This window comes from Hesperophylax consimilis, chromosome 22, assembly GCF_061612785.1.
Source record: "Hesperophylax consimilis isolate HC1 chromosome 22, BYU_Hcon_1.0, whole genome shotgun sequence".
In the NCBI taxonomy this organism is placed as follows: Eukaryota; Metazoa; Arthropoda; class Insecta; order Trichoptera; family Limnephilidae; genus Hesperophylax; species Hesperophylax consimilis.
The window spans coordinates 27429993-27451453 of record NC_142857.1 but is presented as its reverse complement, the minus strand read 5'-3'; the positions used below and the strand labels follow the sequence as shown (position 1 = coordinate 27451453).

Sequence of the window (21461 nt, the reverse complement as noted above, 5' to 3'; positions counted from 1 at the left end):
AAAAAAAAAAAACAAAAAAAAATATTTTTCGGCTATTTTAGGGTTAAAGTTTTTTCTGGTGTTTAGGGTTGAACAACAGATGTTTTAACCCTGCAGAGCAGAAATATTTTATGACTACACCGGATTAAATGAAGGGTGATTTCAAAATAATGCTTCAAATCCGAGTTTCTTCATTTGTTTTACTTTCTAATAGTTTTAATTAGTTGGGTACTTTGATGTTCAGTAATAATTTATAAAAATTTGATTAAAAAAAAAAAAAAATCAACTTCTAACTCGATTTATTCGATAACGAAAGCTCAAATCAAAAAAAAATATAAAACAAAATCGACTCCAAATGTGATGTAGATTCACCAGTTTCCCGCTTGTACTACGAGTTTCCGGACACCCTGTATAGATGTATAAAAACAAAAAATAGATGTCTCCTGTGACAGAAAAAACTGCTTTTTTGAAAAACAGAGTAATCTGTTGGATAAACATGTTTTTTTTATGAAAAAAAACAGCGCCATCTGTTTGACGTAAAAGCAACACGTGATTTTGATTTTATATCTGCACAGACAAACTGAGCCACAGCAACACGTAGCGGGGTACAGCTAGTATAATATGATACATTTAACCATACAAACAAACGCCGTGGTAATAAGTTTTCACTATTCCGACCTTACGCGTCGCGTTTATCAACGCTTTTATAAGGAGGATATAAGTCGCTACATTTCTCTTACAATTGTGTTTAGTGATGAAATTTGGATAGCCGGGTAATACCCAACCTTCCTATTGCTCATCTTTTTAGACTCAAACCTCACAATTACCCAAATTGGGGACACTAAAGTCCGAATGACATCGGGCATCAAGCATTCAAACAAAATTACTTTTCAAGAATGCTACATTTTTCTATTACCTACGATCAATTAGATTGACGTAATTTACTTATAGCTACGTATGTAGGTACTTCCTGGGTTAGTAACAATGGTCCTATCGAAGCGAACGATCAATCATATTTTAGACATCACCTAAATATTCAATATTTTTTATCTAGCTTTAGATTTAGATACCAAACTTAACACGAGTTTTTATCTACAAAATACAGGTAGGTACTTGACTTATAAAAATTAAACTATTCACAATGGTAGAGAAAAGGTATATAATTTTTAGTTTATACGTAGATAGGCAATATACAAAAAAACGTTCCTTCTATTTCTGCAATGATGGAGAACTCAGTTATCAAAGTTAGATCAAACGAAATAGGACACAATATATTTCCTATAAGTTCATTCTTATTAGTGCCAGGAGTGTTCAGAGATAAAATAAGTCGGGTACGCTCTAAAAAGACTGGAATAAGATACGATATGAGAGTAGTAATATACACACATAGAAAAAGTCTGGTATATCCAAGGAAGACATGAATCAAATAATTATTTGTAGTAATGTAATAGGTGTAAGGAGAATGTATGGCTGAAGTGAAACAAATATTTATTACATTACAATTTGTACTGGACATCTACGCCAGTGACATCGACTGTAAATGCCGGTTTCCTCTGGGGGGTACCTTGGGTAAGGATTTGCAAAGAAACACAACATGCGAAAGTCGTCGGACAACTGACTGGTTGGGCCAGTTGTTTGCGTATTTATTGGGTTTGACTTCAACAATTTCTACACGTGTTAATGTGGAGCAATTATTCTTATATCTAAACAGAAATATGATATAGCGTCACAGCGCCGAGAATTAATTACTAAGGTCCCACGGTTTGTCGTGCGAGTAATTCATCCTTGAACTTGCGATATGACACGTGTGCAGTGATTGAAAATCTTATCATCGTACGAGACAAGCCTCAAAGGAGTCGGCATCGTAAAATGTGTGACATCAAATAAATATTTATTTTCTTGGTTATTTAATAATTATTTAGGTATATCCATCTGCTGTCCGGTACAACAATAATCATTATTTCCACCTTAAAAAGCACTCAATTGTCAGGTAACTAGTCTAGAATTCATAACCTCAAAACTTTACACCAAAACATTTATAGGTCCCGATCAACGCCGGGTACACGTCAGATAGTTAAATATTATAAAACAAAATCCCTACCCGCGTCTGTCTGTCTATGCGCGTAGTTATTCTAATCTAATCATAGTTTTCGTTATCATTTAGAGAATTTCTTCCGGAAGGTTTATATATATAATATAGGGTTTTCCAATAAGAGGTGTTATTTTGATATTCAATCGTAAAAGATCAATGGTTTCGTTGCTTGTGTGGCACGTAGCGCCGTCTTGTTGAAAGTAATCGTTGTCCAGATCAATACCATCTAATTCCGGCCATAAAAAAATCATTAATCATCTCTCGATAGCGCAATCCATTCACCGTAACTGTTGCTCCAGCCTCATTTAAAAAAGAGTAAGGTCCAATGACTCCGCCGGACCATAAACCGCACCAAACAGTCACACGTTGAGGATAAAGAGGCTTTTCAACAATAACTCTTGGGTTTTCCGAGCCCCAGATGCGACAATTTTGCTTGTTGACGAAGCCACCGAGGTGGAAATGGGCCTCATCACTCAAGATGATTTGCATTTGATTCACTCAAGTGAATTTTAATCATTTCAATGCGTTGTTGAAGCGTGTATCGTTCCATTTTTATTAATGGCGTAGTTTCTACTTGTCAAATGTCAAAAAATGACAGCTTCAAAAGTAACATCTACCAAAATAGCAGGCTATTCAAAATAACACCTCTTATTGGAAAACCCTATACATACACATTATATTTATAGAAAGCAAAGAAAAAACTTTTTCATCAAAATTTGTCCAGTAGTTTTGAGTCTATAGGGGACAAACAAAGAAACAAAACAAGTCTTATTTGATATAAAGCTGAAACGAACCGAGGATCCATCGAGGATCGATGTTTAACGGGGAGACCTTTCAGATATAAAAAAAATCAAAATGGCGCTGATTTGACATTTGAATTTCTATGAAAAGTCTGGCCTCAAAGGTTATTTGCTATAATTCCATGTATCGGTGAATCCTACCCGGTTTTACCGAGGATTCAAATCTAAAGAAAACATATTTAAAAATCAGAATAATAACCATTAAAATTAAAACAATTTAATTCTCATTGTGGGTCTGTCTGTAACTCCGGTTCATATAACTCGAATTTGATTTGAATTCAAGTGTTATTTTCAAAATTCTCACAAGCAATAAAGTAGGTAGTAGGTAACAACTTTAATATAATATTTTGACAAAAAAAACTTGAATTTGTATTTTTAAAAATCTGAATTATAATATCCTGTGATTTTTCACAGTTATACCATTGGTTTATTTTTCTGTTCCATAGTTCGTAGTTGGTTGATTTTACGAGCTGAAAATATTTGCGTTGACCTCGAAACATAACACAGCAATAGCTGTGCAAAATTCATGACTCCAAAACAACCCATTTTTGAATTTTTAGTGAGGTATTTAAACGGTGTCTTAATTATATTGTTAAAGACAAACTTAATTATTCAAGAAGAAGATGGTAGTAACTAATAAATCTAAACTAAACATGAAACAGAACAAGACAGAGAAAAATAAAAAAAGATAACGTTACCAACTGGTAATCGAACTCAGGATCTCTGTCTTACCGGGACAACGTCTTTAACCATTCGACCATTATTTTATTCAATGATAGAAAAAGTTGTTCCATAACAAATTTAAAAAAATATAAATTTATACAATTATCAAATATATGTTGTATAAAATATACCCCAAGTTTTGTGGCCCCCTTTTTTGGGTTATTCACGTTTTTATCAAAATTCAGAAATTCAATTTAGTAGAGCAAAGAAAAAACAAAATCTTTCCAAGTTGTTTATTTTTGTATTGTTTTTGACTTCAGTCTGTTTCGACACCTTTCCGAATTAGGTGAATTCGGTGAGTGAATTGAAAAAAAAATTGAATACATTTTTATCAATATCTGTGATAATGTGTTATTTAATCAGACATATTTGCACAGATAACATATCAGATAAAATATTTCACATAAAATAGAGTGTGGTTTTATTAATCGATTTTTGTGAAAAAGTAAGCCAAAAGTGTCTAACATATTATGTTTCATCGTTACAAGAGAAAATTATGTGGAAAAAAATCTTCAAGTTTGCATCCAAAAAATTATATTACGTGCTGAATACTGAGTGGAAATTATTCAGAAAAGACTTATCTTGAATTTTGCAGTGTTGTTATCGTGATTTGTTTTTGGGGTATATGCTGTGTTCGCTTCTTAGTTCTTTAGCCGACGTTTCGGATAGCTATGCGGTGCTATCATCATTTTTTTTCTTAGTTGAAGTTCAAGTTTAATAGATATTTTGGTGAATGTTCATTTTACGTAATTAATAATAAGAATGCTAAAATTAAAATTTTCCCAAATGTAAATAGTTTCTTTTAATAGTAATTAAGGTGAATCAAAACATTTTATTAAAAAAATCGTATTAAGCGTGGTCAGCGATTCCAAATATTTACCGATATTTTAATGTTTAAAATAGACTAGTTGAAGTTCCCTGAAGTTTTTCGAAATATACTGACTTCAAGCCTCGCTTCCAAGGTACTGAATTCAAATCCAACGAAGCTTCAAAACTGCTCAAAAGACCTGGGTCGTACAGACACTTCTGAATGAAAGATAAGTCAGAAAGGTCAAAACAAATGTCAGAATTGGACAAGTTGATGGACGACCTCAAAAAAGATGGACAAAAAGTTGTCACATCTGTTCCAGTAAAGCAGAGCTTTAATGGACAAACCATGTTGATGCACAGCGCTAATCTTGGAGAGGTCCATAAAAGATCGGAAGCCTGTATAAAGAATTTCAACACTGATAGATCTGTTAGTTTTGACCCTGCACAACCCAATGTGACAGTGAAAAGACTCTACGACGATGTGATCAAGGTCGTGGCTGTAAATGTGCCAAAGCAGAATCGGGTGGCTTATTCTGGTCAGACCAAAACCGGGGAAAGAATTGGCAAGATCCACTCCATGATTAAGATGTTTGCCAAGTCCAAAAGGGTTTCAATGTACGCCACAAGAGTGCCCAGTGTTAGCAACAAGTTTAGGGATGTTGTGACCAACAAGAATCTAGTGCAAAAAGGTGATAAATATCCAAGGATTTACAGGGAGGATGGTCAACGAGTCTTTAGGGTTTGTCTTTACTTATTTTTCTTTCTGTTGTCTTGTATTTTATTTCTGATATCTTTCCTTTATCTTCTATTCTCTATCTGTTTTCTTGTATTTTCTTTCTTATATCTTTCCTTTATCTTCTATTCTTGTATTTTCTTTCTGATATCTTTCCTTTATCTTCCATTCTCTACCTGTTTTTTTATATTTCCTTCTGAAATCTTTCCTTTGTCTTCTATTCTCTACCTGTTTTCTTATGTTATATTCTCTCTGTGTGTATCTGTCAACCGCTTTGTAAATTTCCTGTTAAAGACTTTATTACGGAATCTAGTCGATAAGTTATTGTGTTGTTAGTCGAAACTTTGCCAATTAGGTTTTTCACATTTTGATTTTTTTATTTAAATTTTTATGTGGAACAGCACAAGAGTCCCAACAGCTCCCAACCGTCTAAAGCCAGTGAGGCTATGGCATCCCCAATTGGGGTATGCTGAGAGGCTGAATGTAGTGGGGAGGGGAAGGAGATGGGAAAGAGGATCTTGGAGAAGTACCTAGCTATTCAGATCTGTTCACCAAACACGGCCAAAGCCATTTAAAGCAACATTTTAATTCTGAATGGTGGTCTTACACTCTTGAAGGTGCCGCAAATATACTATATATTATTTTAATTTAGTAAATTGCGAAATAACACGAATTTGGCTCGCTAGTCGAGAGCCTTATCCCTCGATCACGGAGGCCGTCGATGTTATATATTTGTGTCAATATTAATGTCTTAGTGTATTTATTATGATTAGTGTATTTTCCATTTCCAATTTAACTAGCCTTTAATGTATGCTTTAAATATTTTTATTACATTAAATGTTTTATTATAATAAAAATGTATCTGCGGTACTGCCATTTTAGAACCACTTATAGAATTAAAAGATGTTTTTTTTTTATTTAAATAAAAAACTCTGATAAGAGAAATACATAAGTACTTACCTACGTACATTTCAACAAACTAACATCAATATTCTGAAGTTTAAAGAACTCAAATATTTGGTGATCGGATAACTCATCAAAATGACAATTCAACACACCTATAAAAAGTGTTATAAGTGTGTTGAAAGTTATGAAAAGTGATGAAACAAAAATATATGTATAGGTTACATATCGTTGCTTAAGTTCTAACACCGTGGAAGTAAAAAATAACCACTTTTCAGGAAAGCAAAAACAACCGTGCGTTTTTATATATCGCGATCATAGTACATATATTTTTTAATGAAAATTTATAAAAGAAAGGTTTATATAAGATTTTTGTAACGGTTGTTATAAAAAATCAATATTTGGATTATTTTTTTGACATACGCGGTGTTACCACATTACAATAAATAAAATAGGGGGACTTACGCGGAGTTATTATAAATACTCTGTAACTGTCTTGAAATATTTATTTCAAATAAAATAAAAATAACGGGTAGACCTCATAAAAAAATACAAAACATAAAACGTTCTTCTACAACTATCTTAACAGATCTTCTTAACTTTTCGTTATAATAATACATAATATGTAACTATTTAACCTTGCTTAGGGATAGTTGGACTACTAGGAAATGACATAGTGGGAAAATTCTTTGTACAGTAATTTTTCCCTAACACCACGCGCGCGAAATCTCGGGAAAAACAAAAATAATTAATATACTAGACATTTGCCACAATTTTTGATTAAATAAATAAATCTTCAGTTTGGTTGGATATTTTGTCATTAAATCCAAAATTAAGTTCTGCATGAAAAAGGTTGTGCAGCCGAAAGGAATTTTGAAATTTCCTTTGTTTTGCCACCTTGTTTCATTATTGTCTAAATAAATAGCTAAACATCACGCCGTTTCTCTGCAGAGGTATACAAAGAGGACGGACCGCCAAACAACTCTGTCTAAGCACACATTCCTTGCCTCATTCACATTCATACATTTTCTCATATTATTCTGACTCTTGACATGGTCCGACTCCAGTATCAGATTCACTTGATCGTGCCTTTTTCTCTTTTCTTTGTTCGTTCGCTCTATAAGCCCAAACCATTTTAGCAACTCTTTCTTAATCTTACTCATTATGCTTACATCAGCCTTGCATTCTTTGCAAATTAGGCTTGGGTTAGCTCACTTTCAACTCTGATGGTTTAAGCCAGGGGTTCCCAACCCCGTGCCCGCGGGTGCCATGGTGCCAACAATTCGTATGTGCCCGCCACTATTCGACAGTGTAAGAATTTTTCACAAACATTAATTAAAAATGTGAATTATTTTTATTTCTTTGTTAGAGTTTTAATTTTTTTGAGTGCCTAGGTTTATTAATATCAAATACGTTAGTATGTTTGCGATATTTTATATATTAGTGGTTCCTTTGCTGACAGTACTTCTTCGTCGCAACTTGTCTAGCGGCGAGCCAGATTGCACTCTTCACGCTAGCCTGGAACGGGGAGTTCTACAAGTATTTGCACATCACTCATTGTACATGCAGAAAACCCGAAGTGAACGAACGTCACGAACCGAGCCGATGAACGCCGAAGGCGCCAACACACATGGCACATGACTCTGACCGCTCTGTCTGTCAGTGAAAGCAATAAGATGAGTGCTTTATTTATGGCAATAAGCATGGCGTTGACCACGCCCCGACAGCCAAACTGACAGTTGTCACGTGCTCGTACCGTCCCGATTGCTTCGGCGATCATCGGCTCACTTCATGTTTTCGGCGTGTACAAGGAGTGATGTGCAAATACTCGTAGAACTCCCCGTTCCATTATGTGCAAATAGCATTCCCCGCCTGGAACCGCGTTGTTGTCATTGTGATTGCGATTGCTGCCCCGTTCGGGTCGCGACAGTTAGCTAGGAGACATCGTCGTCTGACGAAACACGAATTAGGAGTTTTGAAATTCCTTCTGAAAATTTTTAACGGGCTTTAAAGCGAGGTGCGTAATCTATTATAATTATTATATAAATAAGCGATAATATATTATGATTGTGGGGATAGTTATAGTCCTTGTTATTTAATGTAGAACAGACGTGCGCTATAACATAGATATTATATTATAGTTCAATTACTTTTTATTTTTTTAATCCTAAAATGAGAGGACCGAGTAAAAGACAACGAACCTATAATTATAACACTGACTGGGAGGAATCATATTGTTTCGTTAATTTGAAAAATAAATGCGTTTGTTTTTTGTGTGGTAGTTGTATTGCAGTGCCGAAAAAACATAATGTTGAACGACACTTTCAGACAATTCATGCTACTTTTGATGTGAATTATCCACTTAAATCTGAAGTAAGAAAGAAAAAAAAAATGTCACTAAAATGAAGTCTAACTGCACAACAGACTGTTCTCACTAGACATGTGGAAAATTCTAAAAAGGCCACCATTGCCTCTTTCAAAATTTCTCACATGCTCACAAAAAAGAAGAAACCTTGCATTGATAGTGAGTTGTTTAAAAAACTATTTTTGTTTGTTTGATGGATTTTCTAACAAACGTGAGATTTTCTCAGCAATACAAGACTTACAGTTGTCAAATAACATCATCACAAGAAGAATATGCAATTTGTGGCACGTTCAATTTCAATTTCAACACACATACAAACTCAGTTAAAGACGATTTGGAAATATGTGACTGGTTCTCGCTACAATTTGACGAGTCAACAGATATATCAGACACCGCTCAGTTAGCAGTTATGGTGAGAATGGTACTTAGTATCTTCACAGTATAAAGAGGATATGTTGCAAACATTACCCATGAAAGGATACACAAGGGGTGAGGATATTTATAATACATTCAGAACATACGCCAAGTCAATAAATATGCCTTTGCACAAGCTGTCTGCAATAACCACCGATGTGGCACCAGCAATGGTAGGTAAAAACAAAGGATTTATTGCCCTCTGCAAGAAGGATGAATCATTTTCAAACTTTATGTCTTACCATTGTATCCACCAGGAAGCTCTGTCTTGTAAAATATTGCCATTTAAACACGTTATGAAAATAGTTACAAAAATAATCAATTCTATTCAAGCAGCTCCTTTGCAACACCGCATTTTCAAGGCCCTGTTAGAAGATACTGAAGATAAAGAACATGATCTTATTCTGCATATATAATACGTTAGCTCAGTAAAGGAAAGGTTCTTACAAGATTTGTGAGTTTAATTGAAGAAACAAAAACATTTATAAACGATAAAAAGGAAAATTATGATGAACTAGCTGACTCTCGCTGGCTGATTGATTTGGGATTTATCACAGATATCATGGAAAAAATGAATTCTTTAAATTTGGAGTTGCAGGGGAAAGACAAAAACATAGCTGAAATGGTAAGCTCTGTAAAGTCATTTAAAGCTAAATTGGATTTGTTGATATCACAACTGCAGATCACTTCTCTCGTACATTTCCCATATATGAAAAAAATGCTAGATAACAATGAATTAAACGGGTAATTATTTATTAACCATCTTCAAGTGTTAAAAAAACAGTTTGAAGAGAGATTTTTGCAGTTTACACATATCGAGCCAATTGTTTCCTTCTGTATCAATCCTTTTACTTGAAAAATAAATGTACTGGAAATGGTCTCATGTATTGCAGATTTTTTTCAAGGTAAGACAGAAGAACTAGAGTTAGAAATTTCGGACCTTAAAACCCTTTTGCTGCCGGAATGTTAACACAATATAGATACTCCCACGACAAGGATTTTTAGAATTTTTTACATTGCCTCATTATTTATTATCCTCAGCACTTTGAGATTGTAAATTATTACCAAAACAAAAAACTTGTTTACGTTACACTCTTGAAAAGTCTAAACAAGATATCTTTATGAATTGATGCATTATTTGACGAATAAAAACTATCCATGAAACATCAACAAGCTTCGACCCGCCGCCATTATCAAATCAGTAATCTCACCAACACATACAGACATACAGTCCTCACGTCTCCGAAGTGGGACCTCTGCAACGACTCACCATTTCTCACGATACAATTGCGATAATATTATTGTTTTAAACTTAATTATTTATTAAACTTTTATTTACAGTTTCTAATCGTATTATTTATGTTAATAGTTTTTATTCGAATGGTAGACTTTAAAACAGGAATGAATACACAATGCCACATTACACTGTGAACACATATCGAGCCATTTTTCTGCGGCTTTGTTTAAGTTTTATATTCGCACAAACATGGCAGGCTCTGTATGGCTTGGATTGTTTTGATGTTTACAACCTCTTTTGAAAGCAAACGTAATGGTGTGTCATGATGAGACGAATGAGGAGTTGAGTCGAGTTGAGTTGTTTTGTGGTGTTTTGCGATTAATTGTCTTATCACACATAACTGATAATCGGGGAAGCTCATACCTGATTTTTTTATGGTGTTGCGTACAATAACAGAATTTAACAGATATAAGATCGAGACAATATTCTCTTATTTGGTCATCAGACAAGTCGCGTCAAGCCATGATGGAGGATTACACAAAAAAAATATTAGGAAAAACGACAAACTAAACATCAATTAGTTTCTAAACACAGATAATTAAAATAAAATGTATATTATTATTTTTTCACTCGAAAGGCGAATATAACAACTTATTTCATTTAAAATAACAAAACATGTTGATTAACACAAAACTTATTTGCACTAAAAATATGACTAGTCAATAAAAACAATTTGTTAAAATAATAACGTTAGAACCACGATTCGTTGCAGATTCTAAGTATTCGCGAATCGTCGAGATAAGAAGGAACCACGTGATACACTAAGACAGCTACGCGCGCGCGGGGAATTCAATCACTGACAGGGGAAATATTGTAGTCTCCAGTTTGACGAAGTATTTCATTATATAAAGAAAATCATTTGTCACATCTGTGTAGAGATGTCGCTAGATAAAAGTTCAAATTATTTTTTAAGCCCGAGTTTTGCGCCATCTATAGAAAAAGTCCCGAGATATCGCAAGATGAAATTAAAATCATGTATGATTGCGCGCGGCAGCGAGGACTCGGAATCTTGAATCAAACATAGATGCGCACGGCAGCCTCCTTTTATTAACTCATAAACTTTACACGCGTAAAAATTATCTTTATAAATTCAAATATTTGCACGTAATCGCACGTCTGTAGATCATAGAACGATGAACGACACGTGTGCCCCCAAAGCCCTCGAGTTGGCGAATGAACTTTTCAAATAAAGATAGGTTAATCTTCAAGTCGGAGCGAGCGCGCTATAATAAATATGATTTAAAAGCAATAGGCGTAAGCGACAGTTGTGAAAATGTTTAATAAATCACGGCGTATTTCAAAAATAGCAAAAATTACTTTTGGGGTCTATTGAGTAGCATTAAAAGAAGCATTGTGATTTTTTTCATACATATAACTTGTAAAATAACAGAAATAAAAGTGTTAATAATATTTTTCGGAGCATACTTTGCGATTTATTTCTATCGAGGGAATTTCAAATAATTACCGTTTCGGCTTTTGGAACAAATAGATACTATCTTAAAGAATAACATATATTTTTTTAAGAGCTTAAAAACTTCAAACTTTTAAGAAAAATATCTCGGAAATTGGATGAAATTCGAATAGTGGGCCCTTAATATCAGAGGACTTTGGAATACAGTGGAGAGAGAAAAGTTTTTGAAAAAAGCGGCATATAAAATTGAATCATTTTTCATTTTGACATATTTATGCGAATCATTGTTTTCAAACATGAACTTAATAAAATCAAGATACAGATCTCGATTCACCGATGAGCATCTTAATGATTGTTTGGATTATCGTCATACTCTCCTAATTATGCGGCACTGGCCAATGATATGCAATGCCAAAGATCACATTGACATATTGATATTATATTTTTATATAAAATGTTTTCTTTGTATTTGTGTTTTTTGTTTACTTTATTATTTTGAAACATTTTTGTTTATTATTTATTAATAAATTATGAATATAAGAAAATAAATTATGGGAAAATGAGAAGTTATGGAAGGAGTTTGTCGATTAAAAATAGTTGGTGCCCGCCACCCTACTGATATTTTAGAATGTGCTCTAGAGTAAAAAAAGATTGGGAACCCCTGGTTTAAGCATTTTTTTTAAAGAAAGACAAACATTCCCGGGTTACGAATAACCTGACAATATTTTAAAATCTCCTACTACCACCACAGTAACGGAAAATGTTGCTTGTGTTGTGATGGATGACTTAACCAGTCGAGGAATTGAACACACTACGCCTGGGTGGGACCCAAACGCGATGTCAACTCGGCCAAAGACCGGACAGTTGTCAATTGTTTCAATAGTACATTTTTAGCATATATTTGATAAGCATATTTATCTTATTAATGATAAGGAGAAGGCAATAAACAATAAATTAGTTCATTATGTGCAACCTTATCCCCTTGGCAGTAGTCCAAGTCCCTTTAATAAAGTCCACCGGGATATCTAGCACGGATGATCGATAAAACACACTACGCCTGGGTGGGACCCAAACGCGATGTCAACTCGGCCACCGACCGGTCAGTGCAAGTAGTGTTTTCATTCTATATAATGTAGTTGTTTCGCTCCAGGAGGGTGATTCTGAATATATTTCACTGTGTGAATTAAATATTGTCCCTGAATATTGAGGGAACATTCTCTCTCTTAGATGTTCCTCTCTGATCCCCCCACCATACGAAAGAAGAAGAACTGTGTGAATTGATAATTATTACAATTGTCGTCATGGTGGGAAATATGGCACGTGTTAGATGCGAATAAGCTCCAATTTAGATTTTTATATTATCTTTATTTAACTTTATCAATCTCTCTGCCTACCCCTACAGCGAAATGGCGTTATTGTCAGTTACTTAGTTAACTATTATCACTGCCTTCTCTATTTCTATTATCCATTTGATGGATTCCACTGTCTCAAAAGTAGTATCGCAGTCGTAAGAACATGGAAGCTAGGTGGTAATGCTGTGATTCTTTTATCGGAATTTCAATGAAAGGTGCTCCGAAAATTATACATAAGCTGGGAAACAGACTAAACCTTGTTCTTGTTTTCAATTGCTCGACTGGAGTGATATGCCGGCTGCTGTGTTTCCTCCCTCCTACACATAACGGTTCTCTTCAGAACCTTCCGAGGGAAACCTCAGAACCTCCTGTATTGAGTATAATTTCACCGATCAATTAATTTTATATTAGGAATTCCTGCGGAAGATATTAATTATGATTTTCTATTACAAACATTGCGACTCTTATCGAATACTTAATTTAATTATTGAAGACAATATTAGCGATTTCTAAACGAAAATCTGAAACAGAAAAATCAGAAAAGGATACGGTCATATCTAGGACTCGAACCCAGGACCCTTGTCTTTCCGGGACACCGCTCTACCAACTGAGCTAATGGGACCCTATCCCCCTCGGTCACTTTTAACTGTATCATACTTAGAATAAGAACTACCAACATTGTCTTCATTTTTTCACCGCACATTATTTATTGGCAACTATCTTTATGTATGATCAAGTGCCTCGGCAAGGGTCCTGGGTTCGAGTCCTAGATGTGACCGTATCCTTTTCTGATTTTTCTGTTTTAGATTTTCGTTTAGAAATCGCTAATATTGTCTTAAATAATTAAATATTACAATTTGAGGTTTTACTCAATAAAGTTATTCCAAAAAATGAATACTTAATTATTAATTTTTTTATTTAAAATAAACAGTAACTGGTTTGATTCCCTTGAACTAGTCTCGCTGATAAATTATCATGTACCTAGTGGTGACCGGATAAATCATCAAAATGATAATTCATCACATCTTAAAAAAGTTATATAAAGTCATGGAAAGTGATGAAACAAAAACTTAATTAATTGGGAAGTAGGTTAGGTAAATTTTTATTCATCGTTTTTAATGACTATATCACTTTTTAAAGGTGTGTTGAACAGTCACTGTGTTGAGTAATCATGGAACCGTATCTAGTAGACCAACTCTACTCTTATCGCCATATTATTGTAACAATACGCCAATAATGCAGAACAATGTTTTTTAATATATCGCCTGCATATGAAATGAATACTTTGATGTCAATGATGAAGGAAGTCTGTTATTTTTTTTTTTATTATTTTTTTTTATTTTTTTTTATTTTTTTTTTTTGTTACATACATGGTTTTAAAATACAAATTATGTTTTTTACATACATATTAAAAAAAGAAAGAAACAATGCGAATTACAGAAAAGTATATGTACACATGCACATATGTATACATATATAGTGTATTACACACCATACATAACATACACACACAATACACGTACACACACACGAGTTCATAAACAGCATATACATAAAAATAATAATATGCATAAATGTATGATAGCAAAAAAATCCCACATAGGCATCGCCAGTTCGTGGGTATACTTGTGTTTTAAGGCAGTTCAGTTAAAATTACTCTAAATATACATATTTTATCTTTGTAGAAAATTGAAAAGAAAAGAATGAAAATATTTATAGTTAAATCATTATTTACTGTATTTACGGGATTAAATATGAAAAATAAAAGTTAATAAGGATTTGTTAAAAGTTAATAGAGATTAAGATCAGATGTTACAGCAGGTAAATATTAATATCTATGGTATTTATCCAAGACTTTATTACATTTTTATGTTTCCTGTAGGATGATATATTTTCACATTTGATTTCTGTATTGGTATAGAGTGCATTATAAATTTTTGGTGTAATAAAATAAGCATGTCTTTGCGCAAGCCTTGTTTTGCACAGTGGAACTTTAAATACATTATTTACCCTATTACTAGACCGATTTTCATTTTTTATAAAAAGAAAATTTCGAGCAAATATATATTTTAAACATTGTGTACAGTAAATTTTTCTTATCTCTAACAATTTAGCCTCTTCGAATAATTGCAAGGAGGGGTAGGTCATATCTTTATGCAACATTATTTTTAGTATTAGTTTTTGTGTTATTTCTAGTGGCTTAATATGGGTGTTATAAATCCCCCCCCATGCAATTATTCCATAAGATACTGATGATTGCACCAATGCATGATACACCAATTTGATTCTTTTGATATCTACTATGTTATTTAAACGTTTAAAAATATAAGTTAAATATCTAAGTTTATTTACAAGCTTTTCTACATGATTTGTCCATTTGAGTTGGCTGTCTATTATAATTCCTAAATATTTAACTGTATTCCCCGATTTCATTTCTGTACAGTTAGTGCATAAGACAGGATTGCAAGTATTTTTGTGAAACCTTATACTTAGATGAGTTAAGGGTGCCGCTTTTTTGGTATTATAAAAAGGAATATATATAGTTTTTTCACAGTTCAGAGTTAGAAGGTTTTGATTGAGCCATTCTTTGACAATAATTGTGCACTTATTTGCATTTTTAGAGACCTCGTCCCAGGATTTACCATGAACTGTGATTGCAGTATCATCAGCATACGAGAAAAGTTTTCCCGGAATACTAATATTACATAGGTCATTAATATAAATTAGAAACAAAAGCGGACCTATAACTGTTCCTTGTGGAACCCCATGTCTCATAGATGCTGGTTTACTAATATTTACGCCAATTTTTGTGGATTGTCTGCGATCAAGTAAATAATTTGTTAAAAGTGACAGACAATGGTTTTTGATTCCCATATTATTAAGTTTTCCAAGCAGTTTATTATGATTGACGGTATCAAAAGCCTTTTTTAGGTCTAAGAATATTGTTAAACTTTTCATATTCGAATCTAGATTGGTGTATAATTTTTTTGTTAGATTAAATAAAGCATCATCAGTACTAAGACCTGATCTGAAACCATATTGGTGTGGTGACAAGAGTGCATTAGATTCTAGAAACTCTAGTACTTGTATCTTTATGATTTTTTCTAATATCTTTGCAAGTTGGGATATCAGCGATATTGGTCTGTAGTTGTCAAGTTTAGAGATCGATCCAAATTTATGTATGGGTACAATAATTGAGAGTTTAAATGCATTTGGGAAAATGTTTTTTTCAAGGCAGGAATTAAAAATGTGTTGTAAGGGCATAGAAATGTGTTGTTTAATAGACTTGATTGTGATACAGCTTAATTCATCTGGACCATTGGCTGTATTTGTTTTAAGATTGTCAATGTGTTTTATAATTTCAGATTCAGTTATCCGTTTAAATTGAGATAAATTAGGAGTATATTCGGGGGTGGGTATGTCTATTTGGGTTGATTTATGTATACTGTTTTGAAATGAGGGATTATTATTTATTAAATCTGCGGCAACGTTTGTAAAGAAATCATTGAATTTATTTGCGATTTTTCCTACATCCGTTATGACTATTTTATCGTCTGTTACAATTTTTTCGGGAAATCTTTTTATTTTGTGTGTTCTATTCGTTATTTCATTTATGACTTGCCATGTTTTTTTAGAATCATTATCAGCTTTTTGCAATTGGTTTGCATAGTATTCTTGTTTACATTTCTTCATAAGAATATTAAAAAAATTTCTATAGATTATGTATTGCTGACGTAAATTTCCATTAGATGGTACACCTTTTACCATACAGTAATTCTCATGGTTTTTGTAAATTTTGTACAGTTTGTTCCTGTGTTGACTTGCAATTATCAGTCCACGCGTGATCCATGGTTTAATTTTTTTATGTTTTCTTTTAGGTGTTCGTGTTAATTCTAGACTATTTTTGATATTATTATTTAATATCGAATAGAATGTATTCAGTGATTGATTTGGGTCATCATTGGATAAAACTTGGTTCCAAGTTTCTTTTTTTAGAGAATTGTTTAGTGTTTGGTAGTTAATTTTATTTTTTTCCACTTGTTGTTCTTTAGTTGTATGATGAAAATTTAATTTACTGTGACCGAAAAAGGTTGGGTAGTGGTCTGTGATATCGAATTTTAGGACAGCTGATCTGGGTATAAAATTTTTATTAGTTTTGAGTAATATATGATCGAGGCAAGAATCAGCGTGATGGCCATATCTAGTGGGTTTATTTATGTAAGACAGATAACCCTCGCTATATATTACATTTAGATATTCGTTTGCAATAGGGTTTAGGATCGAATTATCAATGTTGATGTTTATATCACCTACAATAAATGAGAAATCGGATTGATTGCAATTATTTTCATTTATAAAATATTTAAGTTCTGTAATAAAGGATTTAGAGTCTAAGGAAGGGGAGCGATATATAGCAAGTATAGAGTATGTTTTACTGTTATGTGTGAAGGATAAATGTATGGCATTAGAATACTTAAATTTGGGGATATTAATTATTACGTTAGTTATTTTATTTGAACTGTAAAATATTGAGAGACCATCGTGAGAAGTATGTTTACAGGGTAGTGAGTAAGTCTCATAATCGGAGATGTGGTAGGGTATTGAGTCACGCATTTGCGTTTCGGTAAGTATGATTACATTTGGACGAAAATCTAGAGAATTGAGGAAAATACAGAAATCATCAAAATGTTTGCGTATGCTTCTTATATTTAAATTTATTAAATTGAAATCTGTATTTCCCTCAATTATGTAGTTATTTAGTTCTGTCATATTTTCATAAACCTTAGTGTCTGGGACCGAAAAATCGTCATAGTAATCCATTTTCAAATTTAATTATATAAATTTCTTACTCTAGTAGGTACATGATTATTGGGTTGGAATGTCGTTAACATCATTTATTCTTATTATAGGGGATTCTTCGTTCTTTCTCAGTAATACATTTCCATCCTTCGTCCAAACGTATTTATATCCCAAAGATTTGGTAGATTTTGTTAACCAAAGAAGTTGTTTATTCTTTGGGGTAAGTTTATCATTTATGAATATTTTTTCAGTTGATTCTGAGTACCTGATGTCCTTGGGAGTGAAGATTCCTTTATTTTTTTTTTGTTTGATGACCTTATCCTTCGTTTCCTTTGTATCAAATTGAATAGTAATAATTTGTTTCACCGGGTTGTTATAGTAATTCACCAATGAGTTATTTTTTAGGAGGTCACTACAGTCTAGTGTCGACATCAGCATTTCTACTGGTTTTCTGATGTCGTCATTTTTTTTCAGTGTGATTCCTTGAATTTCAATGGATGTTTCTAGTGAGCTCTGTTGGATATGGTTTACTGACTGTTTAAGATTTTTTATTTCTTTTTGTAGTTCTTCAATTTTCGATTCATTTTTTTTTTGATGTTCATTGGTTTTTTTTAATTCATTTTCGAAATCATCAATTTTGTTAGAGCAGAATTCTACGCTCTTAACTATATCCTGAATTTCTTTTTTAATGTCTAAGAATATTTTATTGACATCTTTTTTTAGAAAATTTTTTAGTTGAAGGTCAATTCTGTCACTCATTGTTAGTAACAATTGTTCTTTGAAACATTCTAATTTTTGTTCCATTGTATCACTTTTGGGAGCCATTTTTAAATGATTTTTATTTATTTTGGATATTATAAAATTTCAATTTTGGGCTAGAGTGACATCTATTGGCAGCAACTATTTATGGTGTTTTTGGCAGCAGATTAAGCTTCGTCTGTTGGTCGATAGATGTGATAAGATAAAAATAAATAATCAATATCAACTTTAGTATTATTTATTGCATTTGAGATTTATTTTTATACTTAATTATTAATTTTTATGTATGATGAGTAAAACCGCAGATGATTTAATGTCAAATTGATTGTTTTGAGTATCACTTTTTGTATCCACTATTAATTGTCCAAATTGTTATTGCCAATTTCTAGGTTAAGTTGATAAAAGTTTTTAACTGATATTCTTTTGCTTTATGTTGAACTAATCAGCTGATTATTATTATTTAATTGCTATGGAAAGCCACTGTTTTGTTCACTTTACATTTGCACTTATTGGATACTGAAAAATATAGTGTTGACAAATTCTATTCAAAGATAGTTAGAATTTGTCAGATAAAGTTTGTTCTATTGGGTTTATTTTTATTTAGGATTCACTAACTTGTGTATCAATTTAGGATTAATTCACTAGAACAGTTTTCTGTTACTATTTCACTTCAAATTCTCAAAGATTTCAAAAAAATATCGGAAGATACTTTGACAGCTCAAATACACATTATTGTAACCTTTTCGTGTAAAATGCTACTCTAACGACCGCATTTGTGACGACTCGCAACTTGTTTATCATATAAAAGATGCATAAAAAAGTATTGTTTACGTTTGCAAGAATCATAAGATAAGGAATTAAGGTGAAGCTATTTAATCTTTACTGCAAATCGGTATAGGTTATCAATACCAAAAATATATTATGGATACATTGAAGCTTGTTCTATCGCTTGGCTTGATCAGAATTAAAATAAAATTGTTAATTACGTCATGAAAAATATACGCATGAACTACTAAATAGATTTCTTTTTCAAGAGTTTACTATGAACTCGTATAAGAAACAACTTTAAAAAAATACTTTTATATGGCTACTTATGTTTATTTGCTACCACTTGACTTGATTAACTTTTTTTTCGTTTTTATTAAATTATTCACAAAAAATTAAAATCCACTTTGGCGCTTACGTAATAATTTTTTGAAAGAAAAATTGTATTGAATTCTAGTATTTCGTCAGAAGACCGCGGAGAGCGGCAACGGACAGATGTCAGATCTGTGCCAGTTTTTTAACGGTTTTTCCCGTGTAAATAACTTTCGCTAGCAACATTTTTAGTTCTCAAACTGTGAGCGTGTAATCTTGTCGTTTTCCGATATTATTATTTTTCATGACCAAAATATTATACCGTCTCAATTTCATCTTTTTGAAATTGACTTTCGTTTTCTTGAAAGAATTAATCAATGAAGAGGATTCTTGGAAGTGAAAATTAACCCACTACCCGAGATCCGATCGAGCTGAAACTCGGCAGATAGACTCGTTGTAGAAAATAATGCATTTTAGTGGCAATACACACACGCATTTATTTGAACTTGTATGACATTAGAACAGTTAATATAAGCAATAAATGTCTGTCCTTCCAAATTGGGATCTCGCTCAGTTGTCAGCGCGGTTGACTTCAGTCCCCGGGGAGGAAGGTTTAATCCTCAGTAAAAATTCTGACTGAATTGTTCGAATAACCCTGTAGCATGTAAAGTACGTACAATGTACATGGATAGTTAAATATCACTAAACTTTGTTTTTTTTCTGAAAATATATCTCCCACGTACGTTTTTGATGTCGTAATTTGTGTTTTCTAATAAAACTTTTGTCCAAGGGTATTTTCTTACCAAATTTTTAAGCGAGGAATTTCTTTAAAATGTTATTAACTAGACTAGCGTATACATAACGTCGAGACTGACCATAAATAAACCACTCTCAGACTGACAAAATTTCGGCTTGCGCCGAGTTAATAAAAATGCACAAACACGAATCGAAATTATTTACTATTATATACTTTAAAAATATAATATTTGGTCATAAATTATTTCTAATGTTTCAATAATGTCTTAGTCATGGACATATGAATATTAATAGACGAGAACTTAAAGGCGAGGGGTAAAACCAACAGTTGGGAGACGCAGAGAGGAAAGCTGACTGTGATTCGTCAATAAATCAAACTGACAGTATATAGTCATCTCGTATTATAATATCACCATTTAGTTCTTAAGGCTAGCTTTACACTTGTAAATTTTTTCGTAAATTTACGACTTCTAGCCAATGGGCATATTGCATTTTGAAAATCCAATACGCCCATTGGCTAGAAGTCGTAAATTTACGAAAAAACTTACAAGTCTAAAGCTAGCCTTAAAAGTAAAATCTGCTTTTGAATGAATAGACATTTTTACATGGGAGCGCAAATTACTCGCCACGTTATGAACAAATTTGAGAAGTCCAAATTCGGCAAAGTAAATTTCTTCTATTTTCAGAGTCGAATATTTTGTTTACGTATTTAGTTAAGACACTTTAATAAATGTTTCATAATTTACTTCCCAGTAAATAACGATGAGCACACTTGAGAATCGCAACATTCGAGCAATGTTGGAGGGTTGTCACAACCGCTCTGTTCCTATAAATAATAAAATAAGGAAATCTTTAAGAAAATATATAACATTTCACTTTTAAGAAGATAATAGAAAAGGAAAACAACTAAAAAAACAAATGAAAAAAACAACTAAAAAAACAAATACACACAACTTTTACCAGCCATTCCTATGAGTATTTGGAGTAAAAATTTGGACATCATTTTGCCGTCCGATGACACTTTTTCAATTAAAAACAAAAAACATGTTTTTCTATCACACATCGCCACTCGGTATAACCTAGCGCATTACGTGATATGCACTCCTTCTCGTTCCAGCAGTACCGTACATACGAAACAATGCGCGTACCTACCACGTGGTCCGTTGCGACGTGTAATAGTATGATCCAAA

General features: G+C 32.8%; 1 protein-coding gene across 1 annotated transcript in view; it reads left to right on the top strand.

Moving 5' to 3' along the window:
• The first annotated feature begins 4654 nt into the window (after window positions 1–4654).
• Window positions 4655–21461, top strand: part of LOC149413392 (calpain-A-like) — a 42751-nt gene continuing 25944 nt past the window's right edge. Inside the window, exon 1 of the mRNA XM_089645460.1 lies at window positions 4655–5143. Within this exon, the coding sequence (XP_089501586.1) occupies window positions 4655–5143 (489 nt within the window). The remainder of the gene's footprint in view (window positions 5144–21461) is intronic.